This window comes from Camelus ferus, chromosome 17 (assembly GCF_009834535.1).
Source record: "Camelus ferus isolate YT-003-E chromosome 17, BCGSAC_Cfer_1.0, whole genome shotgun sequence".
NCBI classification, from domain to species: Eukaryota; Metazoa; Chordata; class Mammalia; order Artiodactyla; family Camelidae; genus Camelus; species Camelus ferus.
This window is the reverse complement of record NC_045712.1, coordinates 45806844-45825518: the sequence shown is the minus strand read 5'-3', so window position 1 is coordinate 45825518 and position 18675 is coordinate 45806844. Positions and strand designations below refer to the sequence as shown.

General features: G+C 38.9%; 1 protein-coding gene across 4 annotated transcripts in view; it reads right to left on the bottom strand.

Moving 5' to 3' along the window:
* The window catches only part of CNOT10 (CCR4-NOT transcription complex subunit 10), a 54108-nt gene extending 41953 nt beyond the window's left edge, over positions 1-12155 (bottom strand). For 2 of the 4 annotated variants that reach the window (XR_004312405.1, XR_004312404.1), the window contains exons 1-2: positions 11852-12155; positions 690-784 (exon numbers count right to left, since the gene is read on the bottom strand). Coding sequence is in view for 2 of the 4 variants with exons in the window: in XM_032459357.1 (XP_032315248.1) it covers positions 690-784; positions 11852-11873 (117 nt within the window). In the remaining 2 variants the exon portion in view is untranslated. The remainder of the gene's footprint in view (positions 1-689; positions 785-11851) is intronic. The other 2 variants (XM_032459357.1, XM_032459356.1) reach the window with 2 other exon arrangements.
* Positions 12156-18675: the final 6520 nt, after the last annotated feature.

Below are 18675 nucleotides of genomic sequence, written 5' to 3'. Positions count from 1 at the left end.
GATATGTCAGTTATATCTTAATAAAACAAAAAAACCTGGATATTCATTTCTTAAGACTCTAACACTGACACATGTGCATTGTATCTACAGGACATACACATACACATATTCGGTATATTATATACCTATATATATATTATAATCACATATAATATATGAGTACATATTGGTATACATTGCTAGCAGGATATAATAGCCAAGGCTAGCTAAGAAAGGCAATATGATTAATTACTCCAAATTTTAATTTTTAGTATACTTTGAATACCCAGGTATCAAGTTCTTCTGCTTACATGTATGTAACGGGTAATCAAATAAGGTTTCCTTTCATATTGTTTAATGTCAAAAAAGTTAAAGTTTTGACAATAAACTTTCGTTGGGGTTCCATTTTAAAGCACAGTCAAGGAAGAGAACTGAAGAGAGCAGTGAAATGAAAAAACCAACCCATATATTTACAAATCTAAATTTAAGAGACTTAACAGTGAGAGTTAAAACATTATTTGTGGAAATACAAAAACTTAGGAATGGCTCAAATTACTCTCATTTGTCTTACATATTTAAACTCTAAAATTAAAAATAAAGAAAACAACTTGAATTAGTACAGAACAAAAATTATAAATTAAATTCACTGTAAAAAGATTTGCACTTGACAGATGCTAAAAACAGAGCAGACTGAGAGAAACCATTCTTACTGTGAAGGCTTGGAAAGCACTGGTGGACAATTCCTTCTCCTGATCAGTGATCCCAGAGGACTGACCTGTCCCTTCATGTTTCTCTGCTCCCTGATCTGCAAACACACAAGTTTTGTAGTTCTTTAGAAATAACAGCTATTCAGAGAATGTGTCCCTAGTTTTCTTCTTAATTGTCTTCTTCCTAACGAAGGTGCCAAGGTTAGACCTCTCTCAACCACAATGGCTAGTTAGTGTTGTAAGTGAGTAAAATGCCACTGCTTCGAAAACTTAGGAAATGTTTCTCTTTGTTGTGGAAGTCCTTATATAAGGATTACAGCCCTGTCCATCAGGACATTCAGGCTGAGAATACTGTGCTCTCTTGAAAATATTAGATCTGCCCCCCAGCAATATGCTCCAAATCCCACATATTCAAGAAACTATGCCAGGCCCTGAAGACATAAGGAGATTATAAATATATGTACAATGCCTTCAAAAATTATAATCCAATTGGATTGTAGTAACATTTAACAATGAAAAAACTATACTGATAAGAACTCACAAGTAATTTTCAGGCAAAGAATGCTTTCATAGGCTTAAAAATTCAAAAGCCAAGCTTAATACATTTAAAAAGTTTCCTTAACATGTGTTCATATACATTCTAAGATTAACAATTTTTCCCCCTTAATTTACTGTTTTAAAAATTAGATTTTGATTTTTTTTTTTTAATTTTAAACAAGAACCCCAAAAATAAACGTAAAAATCTCAGCTGAAGCAACTCCTAAACTACTCTAGTATGACACCTGTTGAGTGTGAGTAAAAACTGGTACAACCTCCTGGGAGGTAACTGGCAATACATACCTATGTAATGGCCTTGACCAAAGAACCCCACTTCTAGGCATTCACTCTACAAATGCAAAGATGCTCACTGTAGCACTGTTTACGATAGCAAATGTCTAGAAATAACTTAAATATCCTTCAGTTAAGAAAACTGCTAACAAAAAAAAAAAAAAAAGAAGAAAATTGCTAACTATAGAAAAATAATTGCACACTGAACAATTGTTAAAGAAGTTGAGTCTGCATATGTGGACACAGAAAAATATCTTCAACATCTTCTTAAATGAAAGAAAACAGACTGCCCAAGACATGGAAGCAACCTAAATGTCCACTGACAGATGACTGGATAAAGAAGTTGTGATAGATTTATATAATGGAACACTCTCGGCCATAAAAAAATAATAAAATAATGCCATTTACAGCAACACGGATGGACCTGGAGACCGTCATTCTTAGCGAAGTAAGCTAGAAAGAGGAAGAAAAATACCACGTGATAGCACTTACATGTGGAATCTAAAAAAGAAAAAGGACAAACTTATTTACAAAATAGAAACCAACTCACAGACACAGAAAACAAACTTACCGTTACTAGCGGGGAAGAGGGTGGGAAGGGATAAATTGGGAGTTCGAGATTTGCAGATACTAACTACTATATATAAAATAGATAAATAACAAGTTTATACTATACAGCACAGGGAACTATATTCAGTATTTTGTAGTAATTTATGGTTAAAAAGAATATGAAAATCAACATACGTATATGACTAAAGTATTGCGCTGTACACCAGATATTGACACAACATTGTAAACTGACTATACTTAAATAAAAATATATTAAAAATTTAAAATAAAAAAAGATGAGCACCACGTTCCTGGACACTGCTCTGTCACCCTCATCAATAACTAATCAAAAGAAAGTCACACACCTTGCCGCCCCTACCCCAAATTTTGCTTGTTAAAAATTTTTCACTGAAAACCATAGGGGAGTTGGAGTTTTTTGAGCACAAGCTACCTGTTCTCCTTGCTTGGCCCCGCAATAAACCTTTCTCTGCTCCAAACTTTGACACTTTGGTTTGTTTGGCCTCACTGTGCTTGGCACAAGAACTTCTGTTCAGCAATTTAAATTTTTATAATGAATATGAATTACTTTTTTAAAAAGTTTTATTTTTAAATGCCTGCCTAAAACTAATATAAGGTTTAGAAGTCAGGAAAGGGGTTACCTTCAGGAGTCTGGTTAGATGCATCTGGTGGGGTTGGGTAGGTGCTTCTGGGTGTGTGAGAATTCATTAAACTGTATGTACACCTACAGTGCGGGCATTTTTTTTTGATAACTGCCTAGAAACCTGTATTCCAGGAGCACTTCAGAGAACTGATCCTCAGCAGCGCTGACTTTGGGAAGCCCTGGCCTGGCACAAGTCAGCAGTCAGTGAAGACCCAATTTCCCTCTCTCTAGAGGGTAACATGGTATAATGGAAACAAAAGTCTCAGAATCAGTCACATCTTCAGCCTGGTCTCCTCTTGGCCAGCTCACTCTCTGCTTAGAGATGCTAAATAAATATTAGCTCTCTTCCACCTTCTGTTTTGACAGAACAACTAAGGATTCTTACAGTTTTTTTTTTTATACTTATTTCTGCACTTTAAACATACAAATTAACAATGAAATTAGATTTAGTGTGAACAGCCCCTCAGATCACTGTGAAACTCCTATTGTTAGATCAAATGCTCTTTTGAGAATCACCACTTATACTTAAAAACAAAATATAACTTGTTTTTAAGTGAGTTTAGCTAAGACTTAGATCTGCCCTAAAAAAAAAGGTTGTAGTATTTGGGTTTATTAGAAGTTCATTTTTAGTTTGTTACTTCTGATAATTAAAGTTAGAAAATTAGTATTTCATTTTTTCATACAGATAAATAAGAACTGAGACCTAAAAAGGAGGAAAAACTAACAGTTTAATAAAGAGAGCTTATCGATTAAAGAGAACACTGTCAAACAGCCTTTTTTTTAGAAAGCCAGTAACAATAAGTTACTGTTAACTCAGCTGTTTACACATTTCTGTTTTGCAAAACTTTCAAGTGCACAATAACAGTAAGGGCCAATTTCTTTAAAATGTGTAAAACATGGGGACCCACGATTTCAGGATCTCAGGAAGCAAAGTATGAGTTTAGACTGAGACAGAATCCTTAACTCTATGTATATTCATCATAAAATTTTAACAGTAAACATAAATACTTTAAAAACTTTAGGAAACCTGAAGTGCTTTAAAAATGTATCTCCTTTCATAAAGAAGTACACTATGAACTATGACGCTGTGCACTAGAAATTGACACAACGTTGTAGACTACACTTCAATCAAAAAAAAAGAGATTTTAAAAAAATGGCATAATTACTAGGTTAAAAAAAAAGTACACTAAATTTAAACTAAATGCCAAAATTCTTAGTTTGCCATCAAGTTACCTCCATGGCTTCTTCTAAAGCATATCTTCTCTAGATTAGATGACATTCAATGGGACTTCTGGGCCCAACTGTCACTTATGAATTGTGATTTATAAATACAGGGCAGGGGGAACACCCAACAAGTCACTGAGGCTCTGAAGAGGTTAAGCTTCTACTTCCCATCAAGAGCAGACTGGCTTATGGGGTCACTGCTATCATTATCCTCTAAGGACTGTAAAAATCTCCAAAAATCTTCCAAATAAGTAGAGAAGCCAACTTTAATAAGCTAGATTTTAAGGTTGACAAGACTCTGAAATTCCCATTTCTACAGATATTTTAGAGAATTGAGCTCAATAAATAACCTTTTACATGTTAACCTACCACCTATATTCTTTTACTTCAAGATAAAACTTAGGGAAAAACCCACTTCAATGGGATTACTCTATTTTTATTTTTCTTATCTTTCTGTACTTTCCAAGTTTTCTGCAAGAACAGGTATTATTTTTGCAATTAGTTTTTAAAATACTCTTTTTTTTTTTTGCAACTACTGACTTCTTACCAGAAAGAGTCTGCACATATTTCCACAATGTGTCTTTATTTGTCCAAAAATAGTCTCCATTGCCGATTGAAAGAGTGTATGACCGTTCATCCATAAGCTTGACTTTCCTTTTACTCTGGCCTAATGAACACGGCTGACTATCCAGGTGTACAGAGCTCTTCGGTGCACAAACCTTGACGCTTTTTAAGCCAACGGGCTTCATTTCTAACCAAACAATTGCCTTTAGGTTTAAACTAAGTAGGAAAGAAATACACTGCTTTTTCAAAGCTGAAAAAAGTCAGTTAACTGAAAGCCCAGACACATTCCAGTACAGAATGTGAACAATTCAAATCTGATTGGAGGAGGGTTTTCCATAAAAGCTACACTTTTCAAAATATAGCTCTAATGATGCTCAAGAAAAGAGAAACTTTCTCCAAAGAAAAAAAAAGAAATTTAAGGCCTGAGGAAATCTACAGGTACAATCACAAAGTAGTGTTGATGCCTTTGTGAAGGAAAATTTTAAATAAGAAGGATGCCATTTCAGAGAAAAATAATACAGGTTTACCAAAGCCACCATATAGCTAAGGTTCACACACCTCACACGTGGTTTTCTATCACTTGAACAAGTATCCCTGACATATCAAAGCCCCACATATGATGGCTGATTTCCATAGCTGAGAGGACTAACATGTGACCAGCAACGCTATGGGCTTGAGCACTCTAACCAGCACTGCAGAAATAAAGGAACAGAGCACCAAGCATCAAGAGTGTCAGCATACTTTGGGGAAGAGAGCAAAGGAGAGCACTACCACTGCTGATGGGTATTTTTATTTTCCTATCTGAGAGTAGTTTTTACCTACAGAAAAGAGATTTACTCTAGTTTTCAAATATTAATACTTGACTTATTAATATTACAAATTCAAAAAGCCTAGATTTTCCTCAAACATTTTACATTCAACTTAGACATCTTATTCTATTTGGAGTTTCAAAGGGCTGTGATGCATGTGTTATTTCATTTACAAAGTTAAACACCTTCAAACATAAAATTTTAACTACTTTAAATAATTATATTCAATTAAATTATTTAATTAAATTGAATAAATATATTCCATTTAAAGTACAACTGTTTGACTTAAAAAGGCAAAATTTTCTGAGAACTCAAGTAACTTATAAATCTTAAAAATTAAGCTTATGAAAATAGTGACTACTCTTAGGTACCCTTAAACCAAATGCCAAAAATGTCCACGGAATAATACAGTCAGGCTTCAACTTACATTCACAAATATAAGTCAGTTATTCACTCAATTATGTATTTTAAATTGGAATCTTGAGGCTCTAAATTCTTAAACATTAAAACACTTAAAATATCCAATGTAGGTCACTTCTTATTCTGAAAACCGATAAATGAAAAGGCTAAATTAAGTTTTTATTTTTATTTTTGGAGGGAGAGGTAATTAGGTTTACTTATTCATTTTAATGGAGGTACTGGGGATTGAACTCAGAACCCTGTGCATGCCAAGCATGTACTCTACCACTGAACAATACGCCCCACCCCCAATTAAGTTTTTAACAATTAACATGCCTTTCTGGGAAAAATTATAGTTCATCCCCAGCTGACATGTGAGAGCTATTCTTTGCAGAATACCAGCTAATAAATGCAGACACAGTAATAGAACTAAGAGAAGTACCATTTTGCAACTCCCCATGTTATAACTGATTAAGGCAAAGACCACCAATGGTGGATGTTTACATAATGCCAAGTTATTACCCCATAGATTACTTTTTTTAAAAATTGAGATTTAGTGGACATACAGCATTATATTAATTTCAGGTGTACAACATAATGATTTCATGTTTGTGTATATCCCATGGATTACCTCTAACTGCAAATGGAAAAAGCTGTTCCTATCACCATTTAACTGATCAAACTGAGCATCACTAATAGTGAACAAAGTGACATTTGTACTTTATATAAAATACATGGCATCACCTACAAAGTACCTCAAAAATATGTTAAATGTAAGTCTATCAAGCCTGTAGAAAGAACTTTCAGTTTACAGAAAACACAGGAGATAAAGAATTAAAGGATACCAGGAAGAAATAATTAAACAAATCCAGAGTATGGGGTGTTCTACAAGACAGCCGACTTAGTCTTTTCCAAAAAAAAAAAAAAATCTGTCATAAAAACAGATATTGGGAATTAAGACACTCAAGAGACATACCAAAATACAATGAATGGGCTTTGACTGGATCTTATGTGAAAGGCACAGCTTCTTTAAAGCTTTAAATAACATTTTTGAAACAATTAGGGAAATTTAATATATTCAAACATTAATTTTCTCAAGTATGATAACGGCATTGTGGTTATGTAGGTGAATATTCTTATTTTTAATAAACTCATGGTGAAATAGTTAAGAGATAAAGTGTCACGATGTCTATAACTTATTTAGAAATAATTCAAGAATTAAGAATTGTAGCTAGCAGGGTGGTTATAGTTCAGTGGTAGAGCACATGCTTAGCATGCATGAGGTCCTGGATTCAATCCCCAGTACCTTCATGAAAAAAAGAAAAAAAAAAAGAAAAGAATTGTTGCTAGAGACAGGGGATGTAAGCATGGCAAAATGTAACAACTGTTGAACTAGGTGGTAGGTATTTGGATATTCATTTTCTTTTTTTCCTTTTTTTTTTGATGTTTGAAATCATTTGCAATAAAAAGTTGGAAATGATCAAATATGCACAGATTTTTGTAACTATATATGGTGGCAGATGTTAACTTGACTTATGGTGATCATTTCACATCATACACAAATATCAAATCATTATATTGTAAACCTGAAACTGATATAGTTATATATGTCAATTATACCTTGATTAAAAAAGGAGAAATATCAACCTACACTACACTACTGAATGTTCACTACATTATTTAAGGACCTGGAAAAGATAATATCTAACTACAAAGCTGTGTAAATCCTACCAAGGATGTTTTTTTAAAAAAATTAAATTGATTGACACTAACTTAAAAAAAAATGCAGAGATTCCTTACTGGACCTTGAAAAAGGCAAATGGCAGGTCAGTATTGCAGTTTATCTTTGCATATACACACACTCACAAACATACATGTATATTTAAGTCAACGTGAGCTTGGGTAGGCATAGAAAAAGTCTGGGAGAACACACAGACTCAGTACTGGTTGCCTGGACAGTGGGACTGCGTAGAAGCAACAGAGGACTTCACAGTTCTCACCTTGTACGCTTAATTACAACAGAAAGTTTTGAGTGTTTTAAATAAAATAAAAATAGCCTCGGCTTAAAGTATCCCCATTTGTTTGTCCTTCCTACCACCTTACAGTCGTGCTGGCTCACACTTTCAAAGCCACCTTTAAGTACTCTTCTCCTGATTCCCTATTACTCTTCTGGTCTTGTCTTTTCCTTATTCACAATGTCATCAACCTTTTCCTAGTAAGTCTACTACCATCATCCTCAAAGTCCAAATTCCCAGATAAATTCAAATCTAGGATTTGAGGTCCTAACTCCAGCCACTTCCTCTTTTCAAATAACTATCAAAAGTAAAGTCGAATAAATCATCCTAAAATACTGCTGGTATTTTAGTCAAAAATGATATTGGTTTCGCACCATTTTTACATATTATGTAGGGACATGAACCTTGGCACTTTCCACCGCCTCTTCAATCTCTGTCTTTGGTTGGTGCCCCATCCACCCTGGGACACCCCTCCCATTAGAATTTGGTTGAAATACAAATCAGGGTGTGAGAACTGCGGGTTGATCAGTCACTCAGAAGCCACATAACCTAGATGCACACGTGAATTAGTTCTCCAGGAGGTGAGTCTTGACCAGTTGGAAACAGGAAATGGGAGAGAGCAGGACAAATAAATCATCCCTTCTTTCTCTCTGGTATGAATTACTCTGAAGTACAGTTTCTCCTCAAAAACCTTAAAGAACAGTCCTATGTGCAAATGACCTGCTGTGTCTCTTCCCAAGTCAAGGTGGGTCAGTGGGCAGGGATGGAATGTACTGCATCTTCCTTCTCTCCCTCACCTTCACTCTTCTGGGCTGGCACCTTCATCGGGTTCTGCCTCCCAGAGGACGCGGCTAAAATATACCTCACCTCAGCTGATCCTCACAAACTACAATCCTGTGAGGCAAACAAATCAGAAAGCTACTAGGAATACATTAGGGGACTACTAGGCCCTCATTTTACAAATGAAGAAACCGAGGCTCAACTTAGGACCTTTCCCCAGCAGCAAGGCTGGCTCTCTGCTCCCCGACTCTATCAGATCAGCCACAAATTCTGCCAATTTTACTCCCTCAACACTTCTCACATCTGCCTGTCCTCCAATCTCCTCCAAATCCACTACTCTAAAGTAGTATCAGCCAGCATTTTTTAAAACCAGGGCCTAACCTGGTCTCATTTAAGCCTTTACCAACATTGTGATAGATATTACTACCATTCTCATTCTCCACATAGGAGAGCTGAGGCTTAAAAAAAGAGGTTTCTTAAAATTTGCCCAAGGTCACACAAATACCAAGTGGTACAGTTAGGATGAACCTAGGCCATCTGATTTCAAACCATGCTCCCAACTCTTCGTCAGCTGGCTCACTTAAAGCACAAACCAGATCACAGGATTCTAACAGCTTTCCATGAGGTAAAATGAAATTCCAGCCTCTTCTGCAGCTGCGGGGCCTAACTGAAGCTGTCCCTCGACACAGCTCTGACAGCGTCTCTGGCCACGCTTCCTCTGCTCACTATTAAAATGCCCAGCGTGCCTGTGTGCCAGACCCTGGCCTGGGCGCCAGAGACAGCACAGACTAACAGACAACAGCGCCTGTCCTCAAGGGGTCTTCCTGCTGCCTTTAAATGCCTTCCAAGGAGTCTGGACAACTGTGGCATCTCCTACCCCATCATTCTTCCCCCACATGGCTTTGCCTTTAGGGTCTCTGTTCCCCTTCCTTCTCTAACCAGTCCAATCAAAACAGGGTCTCTGCTCTCCGTCATCTTCTATCCTCTTACTCATTTTTCTTTTCTTCACAAGATTTATCACAACTTGAAATCATAATTATTTTCTTCCTTTCTTTACAAGTTTCTCCGTCTTTCACAAGCCCTCTGAGGACAGACTTTGCAGTGCCTGGCAGAGCAGGCCCCTGGTGAATATTGACTGGATAAATTCCTATCACAACATTACCTGGTCTTAGCTAGTTCCTGGGTTTCCAGTCTTGTTTCATTTAAACCACCCTCTACTGCAGCCAGTGTGACCAGGTCATTTACTTTCTTAAATCCATTCAAGAAGCTCTTTTCTCACCTAATGAAGAACAAGCTTCAGGATGAGGGCCCTGGGCTCAGGAGCTCAGAGATGAAGCAGCGTATAAACTAGAAGGTGAATGAGGAGCATGCTCACCAGATAGAGAAGAGAAAGAAAGGGCATCACCACTCAGAAGAACAGGGGGCTTTCCAAGAGTCATTTCTGGGGAGAACAGCTAGATGTGTTGTTACAGAAGCATCAGCTGGAAAAAGATTGTGGGGAGCCTTACAAATGACAGGAAGAACTGAGGACTTGATGCCAAAAAATGGTGTAGCCTTAGAAAGTTTACAGGCCGGGGAATGGTGTGATCTAATTAGCGTTTTAGAAATAAAATGAAAAGGCAGCAGTCAGAATGGACTGGATAGGAAGACACAAAGCCACTGAGAAGGCTGCTTAAGGTGAAATAGACCACATCAAGAGATAAAAGCCAGAACCACAGTAGCTGAAATAAAGATGGAGACCAGGAGCAGAGAGATTCAAGGGAGTCACACTAAACACTCATCTACTTAATGCACAATCAACCTACTTATCTAGGTAGGAAGTTTCCTACAACGTTGCCTATAAGCTTAAACCAGTCAAACAGATGGGCCCCAATTCCCCCCAACCTTACTCTTCTACTATACGTATCACATAGCTCTGATTCAGTGGGAGTACCACTGTAACAGGGCTGTCTCTAACACACTGAAGAGTAGGTCTCCAGAACCAGGGAGTGTGCCATATCCATTTCTTTAACATCAAAGGCAGTGCCTGGCACTAACTCAGTTTTTGTGAACAAATGAATGAACTAGAAGAATGCTTCATGGCTGAGGCAGGACTTGGAAACTAGATAGGTTTTAGGCCTAAAAAGGTCATTCCAGTCAAATGTAGTGGTTTGGGCAAGTAGGAATGGTAAACCCAAGGGAGAGATGGTGCCCCAAATTAAGATGGAATATGATGGCCCCCTTGGTAGGTCATGCTTATTCCCTGCCTGGAACATTCTTCCACCCACCCCTCACCATTCCATATAGCTCACCCTTCATTTCACTGAGGTGTCTGCTCAAGTATCACCACCAGAGGTTTTCCCTGACCAGCCTACTAAAATTCTCTAGAACACTCTTTTAGCTTCACTTTCTAAACCTTTTTTGTTGTTTTCCTTCTTAGCAGATTACTGGAAAGATCCCCTAACGATTTTAATCATCTGTACCTGCATTAGTGTTGGCTCACTTTAATTTCAAATCAAGTTTATCTACTAAATAAGCCTACAGCACACTGAGATTTTCTTTTCCTTTTTTTTAAAATTAATTCTACAGTAACAACTCTAACCGTTGACCACTTCTAAGTCCTGTCATTTAAGTTACTTCCAACAAAACCTGGATGCCACAGGGAACATTATTTTCTCACAGGAAATATACGCCAGACTGTCCCAGAAGTAGGCAGGAAAGAATTTTACATTCCTTAAAGGAGAAGACTCTAGGGATGGGGCAGTAATCCACAAAGAAAACTGTCGAGATTAAATTAGTTCATCTTGAGAAACTAGGGGAAAATAGGTTCTAAACGCAACATATTAGACGGCACAGACCGAATGAGACACAATAATGTTATGTCCATTTAAATAAGTGGTTTTCACAAAGCTAATCACACTGGACGTCGCTGACCAGAGGCCGGCTATGTGGCCGAAACCACCCAGGTGAGTCCTCCAGGCAGCTGTGTGCTGCGGGGTGAACTTTCTTTGCTCTGCCTTCCCCGGTGGGAAGTCGAAAAGTCTGTGAAGCGGCCACATAGATTTAAGCTTTTTAAACCTGAGATACTCTGGAGAGCGGGGCAAAGGCGGTCAGAAGCCGCTTCATGTTGTACTTGGTAAAAAAAAAAAACCCAAAACTATCGAACCTGGGGCCCAAAGACTCACATTAGCGACCGCCAAGGAAAGGGAAGGGGAAGAGAAATGCACGCCCCAACTAGAGTCGCTCTCGAGCCCCCACCCTCTAGTTCCCACCTGGGGCCCCGCCGTCCCAGCTCTCAGGGTCTGCCTGCTCCCGCGTGTCCCCCGCGCCCCAGCGCGCGGGGCGCGGGCGCCTCACCTGCAGGCTTGTCTGCAGCCATCTTCCCGCCTCAGCTCGGGTTCTTCCCCTCAGGTGGCGTGGCCTTCACCCCAGCTGCCCGGCTGGCTGCTGTCCTGGACCTCGGAGGACGAGTCTGCGCCCACCCCGGCTCCGGGCCCCTGGGTTCCGGCCTGGGGAGTGGGCAGACGGCGGGCTGAGGAAGTGACGAAGGCTAGTTCGCGTCGTCTAGCAACAGCAACAGCGTCTCCGCCCCGGCGGCGCCACGGCCTCCAGCCATACACAGCTTCCGCCCTGCCGCGTCCCCCCAACACTACTTCCGGGAACCGCGGCCGGCGTGGGAACTGCTGCTGGCCCCGCCCCACGCTGGCGTCCTCCGGCGCCCCGCCCCCGCGGCGTGCGCGCGCGTCCGGCCGGACGTGCGCTCACCCGCGCCTCGGGGCGTGTCCTGGCTGGGCTCGGGGCGTGTCCTGGCTGGGCTCGGAGGGGGCTGAGTGCCACTTCCTCTTGTTCATCCTAATTAAAATTCCTAAGTATCAGGGCTCTTGTCCCTCGTTTTACATAAATCACAATAACTACACCTGACATTTCTGTGCTAAGCATTGAGCCCTGCACTTGGCCTGTATAATCTTACTGATTTCTCACAGCTGTGTGAGAAGGCACTGCAACGGTTCCCCGTTTAAAAACAAAACATTTTCTTTTAGGATGGTTTTAGATTTACAGAAAAATTGCAAAAATGATACGTAGAGCTCCTGTATACCCCTCACCTAATTTTCCCTGTTGTGAGCATCTTGAGTAATTATTAAATTAGTATGGTACATCCATCACATATAAGAAACCACTTTGGTGCTTTACTATTAACTAAACTCAGCTTTTTGTTTGTTTGTTTGTTTGTTTAACCAGTTTTCACCCAGTGTCCCTTTTCTGTTCTGTGTTCTTGTCCAGGATACCACATTAAATTTATTCGTGTCTCCTTAGGCTATTCTTGACTGTGGTCGTTTCTCAGATTTTCCTTGTTCTTGAAGATTTAGACAGCTCTGAAGAGTACTGGTCAGGATTCTTGAATAATGGACCTTGATTTGGTTTCCTCCAGTGTTTTTTTCATGGTTAGACCAGGATTATAGGTTTTTAGGAGAAAGATCAGAGAGGTGACTTGCCTCACATCAAATCAAGGGTACATGCTAACAAAGTGACTTCTTGATGATGCAGATCTTGATTACCTGGCTCAGGTTAGCGTTTGCCAGGCTTCTGTACTATAAAGTCACCTCCACACTCCACTCTTTGGAAGTGAGTCATTAAGCGCAGCCCACACTCTGGTGGTGGCAGGTGCTAAGCTCTACCTCCTGCAGTGTGGAGTGTGTACATAAATTATCTTCTCTAAGGGAGATTCATCTCTTCTCCCCCATTTAGTCACTTACTCAATTTTTATGTCAGTATGGATACAAGGATATTTATTTTATATTGTGGTTATAATCCAATACATTATTTTGTTGCTCAAATTTTTTCAGCTTTGTTAATTGGGAGCTTCTTCAGGTTTTCTCCTCTGTCCCTTTGACATGGTTGCCCATTAACATATCCACAGAAAATGCATACCTCATAAGCACAGGGTTTTGAATTTTCATCAGCTTAACATAGCCACCTTCTCATCTAGTCTCTCTCCCTCCTGAATGCCTTCATTTAGCCAGAGACATCTTGGGTCTCTCACCTTTCAATATAGGCAGCTCTCTCTTGTTCACAGCCAGGCTGACCTCAGTGATGGAGAAGAGTTAATTTAGAAGTGGGAGGTGGAAAATCTCAGAGAGACTTTGCTCTGTCACCAACCACAGCGAGTCACTTTGCCTCCAGCTAGTGATGGTACCACTGGGCACCCACAGCACCTCCAACTGGATGTGGTCCTTGCCACTTATGGAAGACTATCTCCAAGGATGGCTGTCATCAGTTACTCCCAACCCGATATGATCATGCTGCTCTTTTGCCTTTGAATCTGAGTTGTGACTTGCTCTTACCAACAGAATGCAGAAGAGATGCTGAGCCAGTTTTGGGTGTAGCCCTTAGAAGGGATGGCATGGGAGAGGGTATAGCTCAGTGGTAGAGCACATATTTAGCATGCACAAGGTCCTGGATTCAATCCCCAGTACATCCACTTAAAAAAGAATTTTTTTGAAAAAAGGCACGGCAGCTTCCACACATCCTCTTTTGTACTCAGCTACCATGCTGTAAGGCAGTCCTGCTGGAAAGAGACCATGTGAAGTAGATCCAAGATGCCCCAACTGACAGCCAGCACCAAGGTTCCAGACATGAGAATGAAGCTTTTTCGAACTCTCCAGCCCAACTCAACTGCCAGCTGAGTGTAGTCACATGAGTGATCTTAGCTAACATCATATGAAGAGGAAAAACTACTCAGTCAACCCCTAGAATGGTGAAAAATAGTAAGTTGTTGCGGTTTTTTTGTATCTAATTTTAAAAATTGAGATATAATTCATATACCATGCAATTCACCCTTTACAGGGTATGTTTCTTTGGTTTTTGTATATTCACAAAGCTGTGCAAATGTTACCAATATCTAACATTTTCATCACCCCAAAAAGAAACTCTGTACCCAATAGCAGTCACTCCCCATTCCTCCCAACCCCCATCCAGGAATCTGTTTTCTGTCTCTACGGAGTTGCCTGTTCCAGACATCTCATCTAAGTGGAATCATACAATATGTGACCTTTTGTCTATTCATTAATTGGCAAGTATTTGGGTATTTCCATTGTTTGGCTATTATGAATAATGTTGCTGTAAACATTCATGTACACATTTTTGTCTATACATATGTTTCACTTCTCCTGGATATATACCTATGAGTGGAATTGCTGGGTCATATGGTAACTCTTGGTTTAACTGTTTGAGGAACTGCCAAACTGTTTTCTAAAGTGGTTGCAGCATTTTACATTCCCACCAGCAGTTTATGAGAGTTCCAATTTCTCCACATCTTTACCAGCACTTGCTATTGTCTTTCTGATGATAGCTGTCTTGTGGAATGTGAGCCCCTTGTGGTCTTGTTTTGCATTTCCCTGACAGCTAATAAGGCTGAGTTTCTCTTCAGGTGTGTAATGACCATTTGTATATCTGCTTTGGAGAGATATCTATTCAAGTTCTTTGACCATTTTTAAATGGGATTACTTGCCTTCTTATTGTTGAGTTGTAAAATTCATATTCTTATCAGATATATGATTTGCAGATATTTCCTCCCATCTGTGAGTTGTCATTCCCCTTTCTTGATAGTGTCCTTTGAAGTACAAAAGTTTTTAATGTTGATGAAGTGCAATGTATCTACTTTATCTTTTGTCATACTTTTGCTTTTGGTGTTACATCTAATAAACCAGGTCATGAAGATTTGTTCATGTTTTCTTCTAAGAATTTTATACTTTAGGCTCTTGCATTTAGGATTTTGATGCATTTTGAGTTAATTTTTATCTATGATGTGAGTTACGGGTCCAGCTTCATCTCTTGCATGTGGATATACAACCTGTTCTTTTAAACTACTAAACTTTGGGATGCTTTATGGTGTAGCAGTAGATAACTGAAACACCATCTCCCAAGTCTTCATGCCCCATCTGGTTCAACCAATCAACCAAGGTCTGTGGATTCTAACTCTCTAGTATGGTGGATCCTTCCGTTCCCCCTGCCACTCCAGTCCCAAGTCACCATCATCTTTCACTGAGACAAATGCTGCAGCAACCTTCTCATCAAGTCTCTCTCCCTCCCGAATGCCCTCATTAAGCCAGAGAGAGATTTTTTAAATGCTAATCCAATCACGTCCACATCCATTTACAACAATTCATTGCTCTTAGCAGCGAGTCCAAACTCCTTAAAACAACTTTTAAGGCCCTTTATCACCTGCCTATCAGCCCTCTTCAGCCTCCATTGCGCATACACCCTCCTTTGTCACCCATGTGCCATCTCCATCCCTAGAAACATGAGCATCATTTTTTCAAGAAGACTTTCCTGACTGCCAGAGGCTGTACTAATAACTTTCGTTCTTCTATTACACTACTGGGGACAATCTCTATCACACCAATTGGAATCTCTAAATACTGTCTTCAGATAGCATCATTCTAGTGATGCTGAGTAATTACTCCAGTATCTATGAGGTATGATGCCTTTAAGATGATGATAATTCCTCAGTGTTTCAGGGGTGTTGATCCTCACTTTTGTATGGTCTTTCACAGTTTCATAAAAAGGTTTCACAATGATTATCTCTTTTTGTCCTCAACATCCTTTGATGTGGATAGTCAAACTCATATTATGGATGAGGAAACTGAGGCTCCAGGAAGTAAAACTCCTGAACCTGGCATTTAAAATTTTTTGAAAATTTTGTTCTCTGTGGATTTTTGGCATTAATTTTTATTTTACAGGATATTGTATTAAGACACTATTTATCTTGAAGCTGGGTTTTTTTTGGTTCCTTGTTATACTTTGCACCCAAGGCAAGAGCCTCACTTGGTTCAGCCTATGCCGGGCCCCATATTTAAAGGCAATGTCCCCTGACTATTTGGAATGCGGTGGTATCATCCAATTCTCCAAAATAGTCCCTCTTGATCTTTAACAGATGCATAAGTTAGGATAAATTTTCTTTTTTGTATAGTTGAATGTACAAGTTCCTTTTGGTTTTAAAGCAGGTATCATTTAGAGTTATCCTTGGTATACAGTATATAAGATACAACTTTAAATACAGGATGCCACGTAAACTTGAATTTCAGATAAATAATAAAGGTTTTTGTTGTAAGTATGTTCCAAATATTGCATTATCTGAAATTCAGATTCAGCTGGCATCCTGGTTTTCTCCCCCCATAAATCTGACAACTCTAGGTATACAGATATTGAGAACTGTTTATAAAATAAATATGAGCAACCGAAAAGTTTCACTATAACTCCTGAAGGTTATAACTAGTGGAGTGGATCCTTTCCGCCCTCCGATCTCGAGCTCCTCTTCACTCTGCTCTGTTCTGCTCTCTGTGACAAGCCTGACTCCCCTAGGCTGGTTTTCCCAGTCTCCCACGTCAGTTGATCTCTGGCTAAGTCCAGCCAATGGGAAGCACTGTTGGGAAATCAGAGGCCAAGAAGGAAGGGGAGAAACACTCAGGTTTCTCCCCTTTCTTCTTGGCTTCAGTTAAGTCTTTCTGATAAAGGCTTCATCCCTCAACAGGCTCCTGGCGGTTCCGGCTTTGCTCAATGACCCCTGGACTCGAGGAACAACTCCTCCTTCCTTCCCTTCCTCCTCCAGCAGAGGGCGGTAGTAGCCTCCGACTGTGCTAAGGTCTGCGTTGCCTCTCTCGCCTGATTCTCACCTCCTCCGTCCAGCTCCCTGCATTAGGTCCCCTCCGGTTTTTCTCTCATTTGCTTTAAGTGCTTAGAGTGGTTTCTGTTTTCTTCTTTAGACTCTGACCTGTATAAATCCTTTGGCAAAAGACTTAGGAAAAACATATCAACCCAGATGGTCTCCTGTCTCATCCCAAGCCCTCCTGAAAAGAGGTTCTTTATTCCTTCTAGAAACATCCTACAAAGTCTGTCTTTATCATTATTTCTAAACCACTACTGTGCAAATACAAGATATTGTTGATAGAAATCTTAATAGTATACGTGAGATGTTCACAATTGTATCTAGTGATTTCAGGAGTATTCTATGTCAAACCGCCAAGGTAGAGGGTTTTTTTTTTTTTTTTTTTAATGACATGTTGGCACCTTCTAGAGAAGATTTCCAGTTTATAAGGGCGGAAAAAATATGTATGTTAAAAATATTTCTATTACTCTCTGAAACATGAATTCGAGATCATTTCAACTATAAATATGGAAAATTTGAGTAATTAAATCTTTATCATCATCATGATGAATTATTTCAGAACACATAAAAGTACAGAATACATTATGACACGTTTGTTTACCACTCAGATTTGACAAATGTCAATGTTCTCCACATTTACTTTAGGTATTTCTTTTGAAAATCATTACTGGTACTGATGAGTCCAGTTTATATTCCCTTATTGATTGCATTTCCCTTACTCCCTTCCCAGAGGTAGCCACTATTCTGAAGATGGTGTCTTTCTAGTCTATGTTTAAAACATAATGTACCCATAAACAACATTTATTTGTATTCATTCAACTTTATATAAATGTCATACTGACAGTGTCTTTCTGAAATGATTTTTTAACTCAACATTATATTTTTTAGATCGAAATATATATTCATAATATATAATATTTACATTAAATATATATATTTATATTAAGTTACACGTGTAGTTTATTTTGACTACTGTTTAGTATTTCACTAAATGATTATACTTTTGTAGCATGTTCCCCACATAAAAGTCTCATAACTAATATAGGCATTCATAAGTTCTCACTGGAATCTGCAGGTAGACTGTTCCATCACTATCTCAATGACCCAGCAATGTCAAGAAGCAATTTGGCATCCATGGGATTCTTTCTGTCTTCCTCTTGTGGTCCCAAGACAATTGCCTCAGCTCTGAGCATCATTCTCTTGCCTCATGATATCCAAAGCAGGAAGAGGAGGAAGGGGGCAAACAATTTCCTTTTCTAGCCTCATTCTCTAACAAATAGGTACCATATTTCATCAAATGCAAGATGCTATCAATTGTAAGGCACACTTTTTTTGACTACTAAAAATAAAAACTGCTGTTAATTAAACTGACTTAATGCTTTCTTATCCCTTAGGATTTTTACTTTATGCTTAAAAATAGCTCTTTTGGATCTAGACATGAATTTTTTTACATTATATATTACTCTTGAGTATAGAAAACAGGAAAACAGAAATGAAATAAATTGGTTATTTTCAG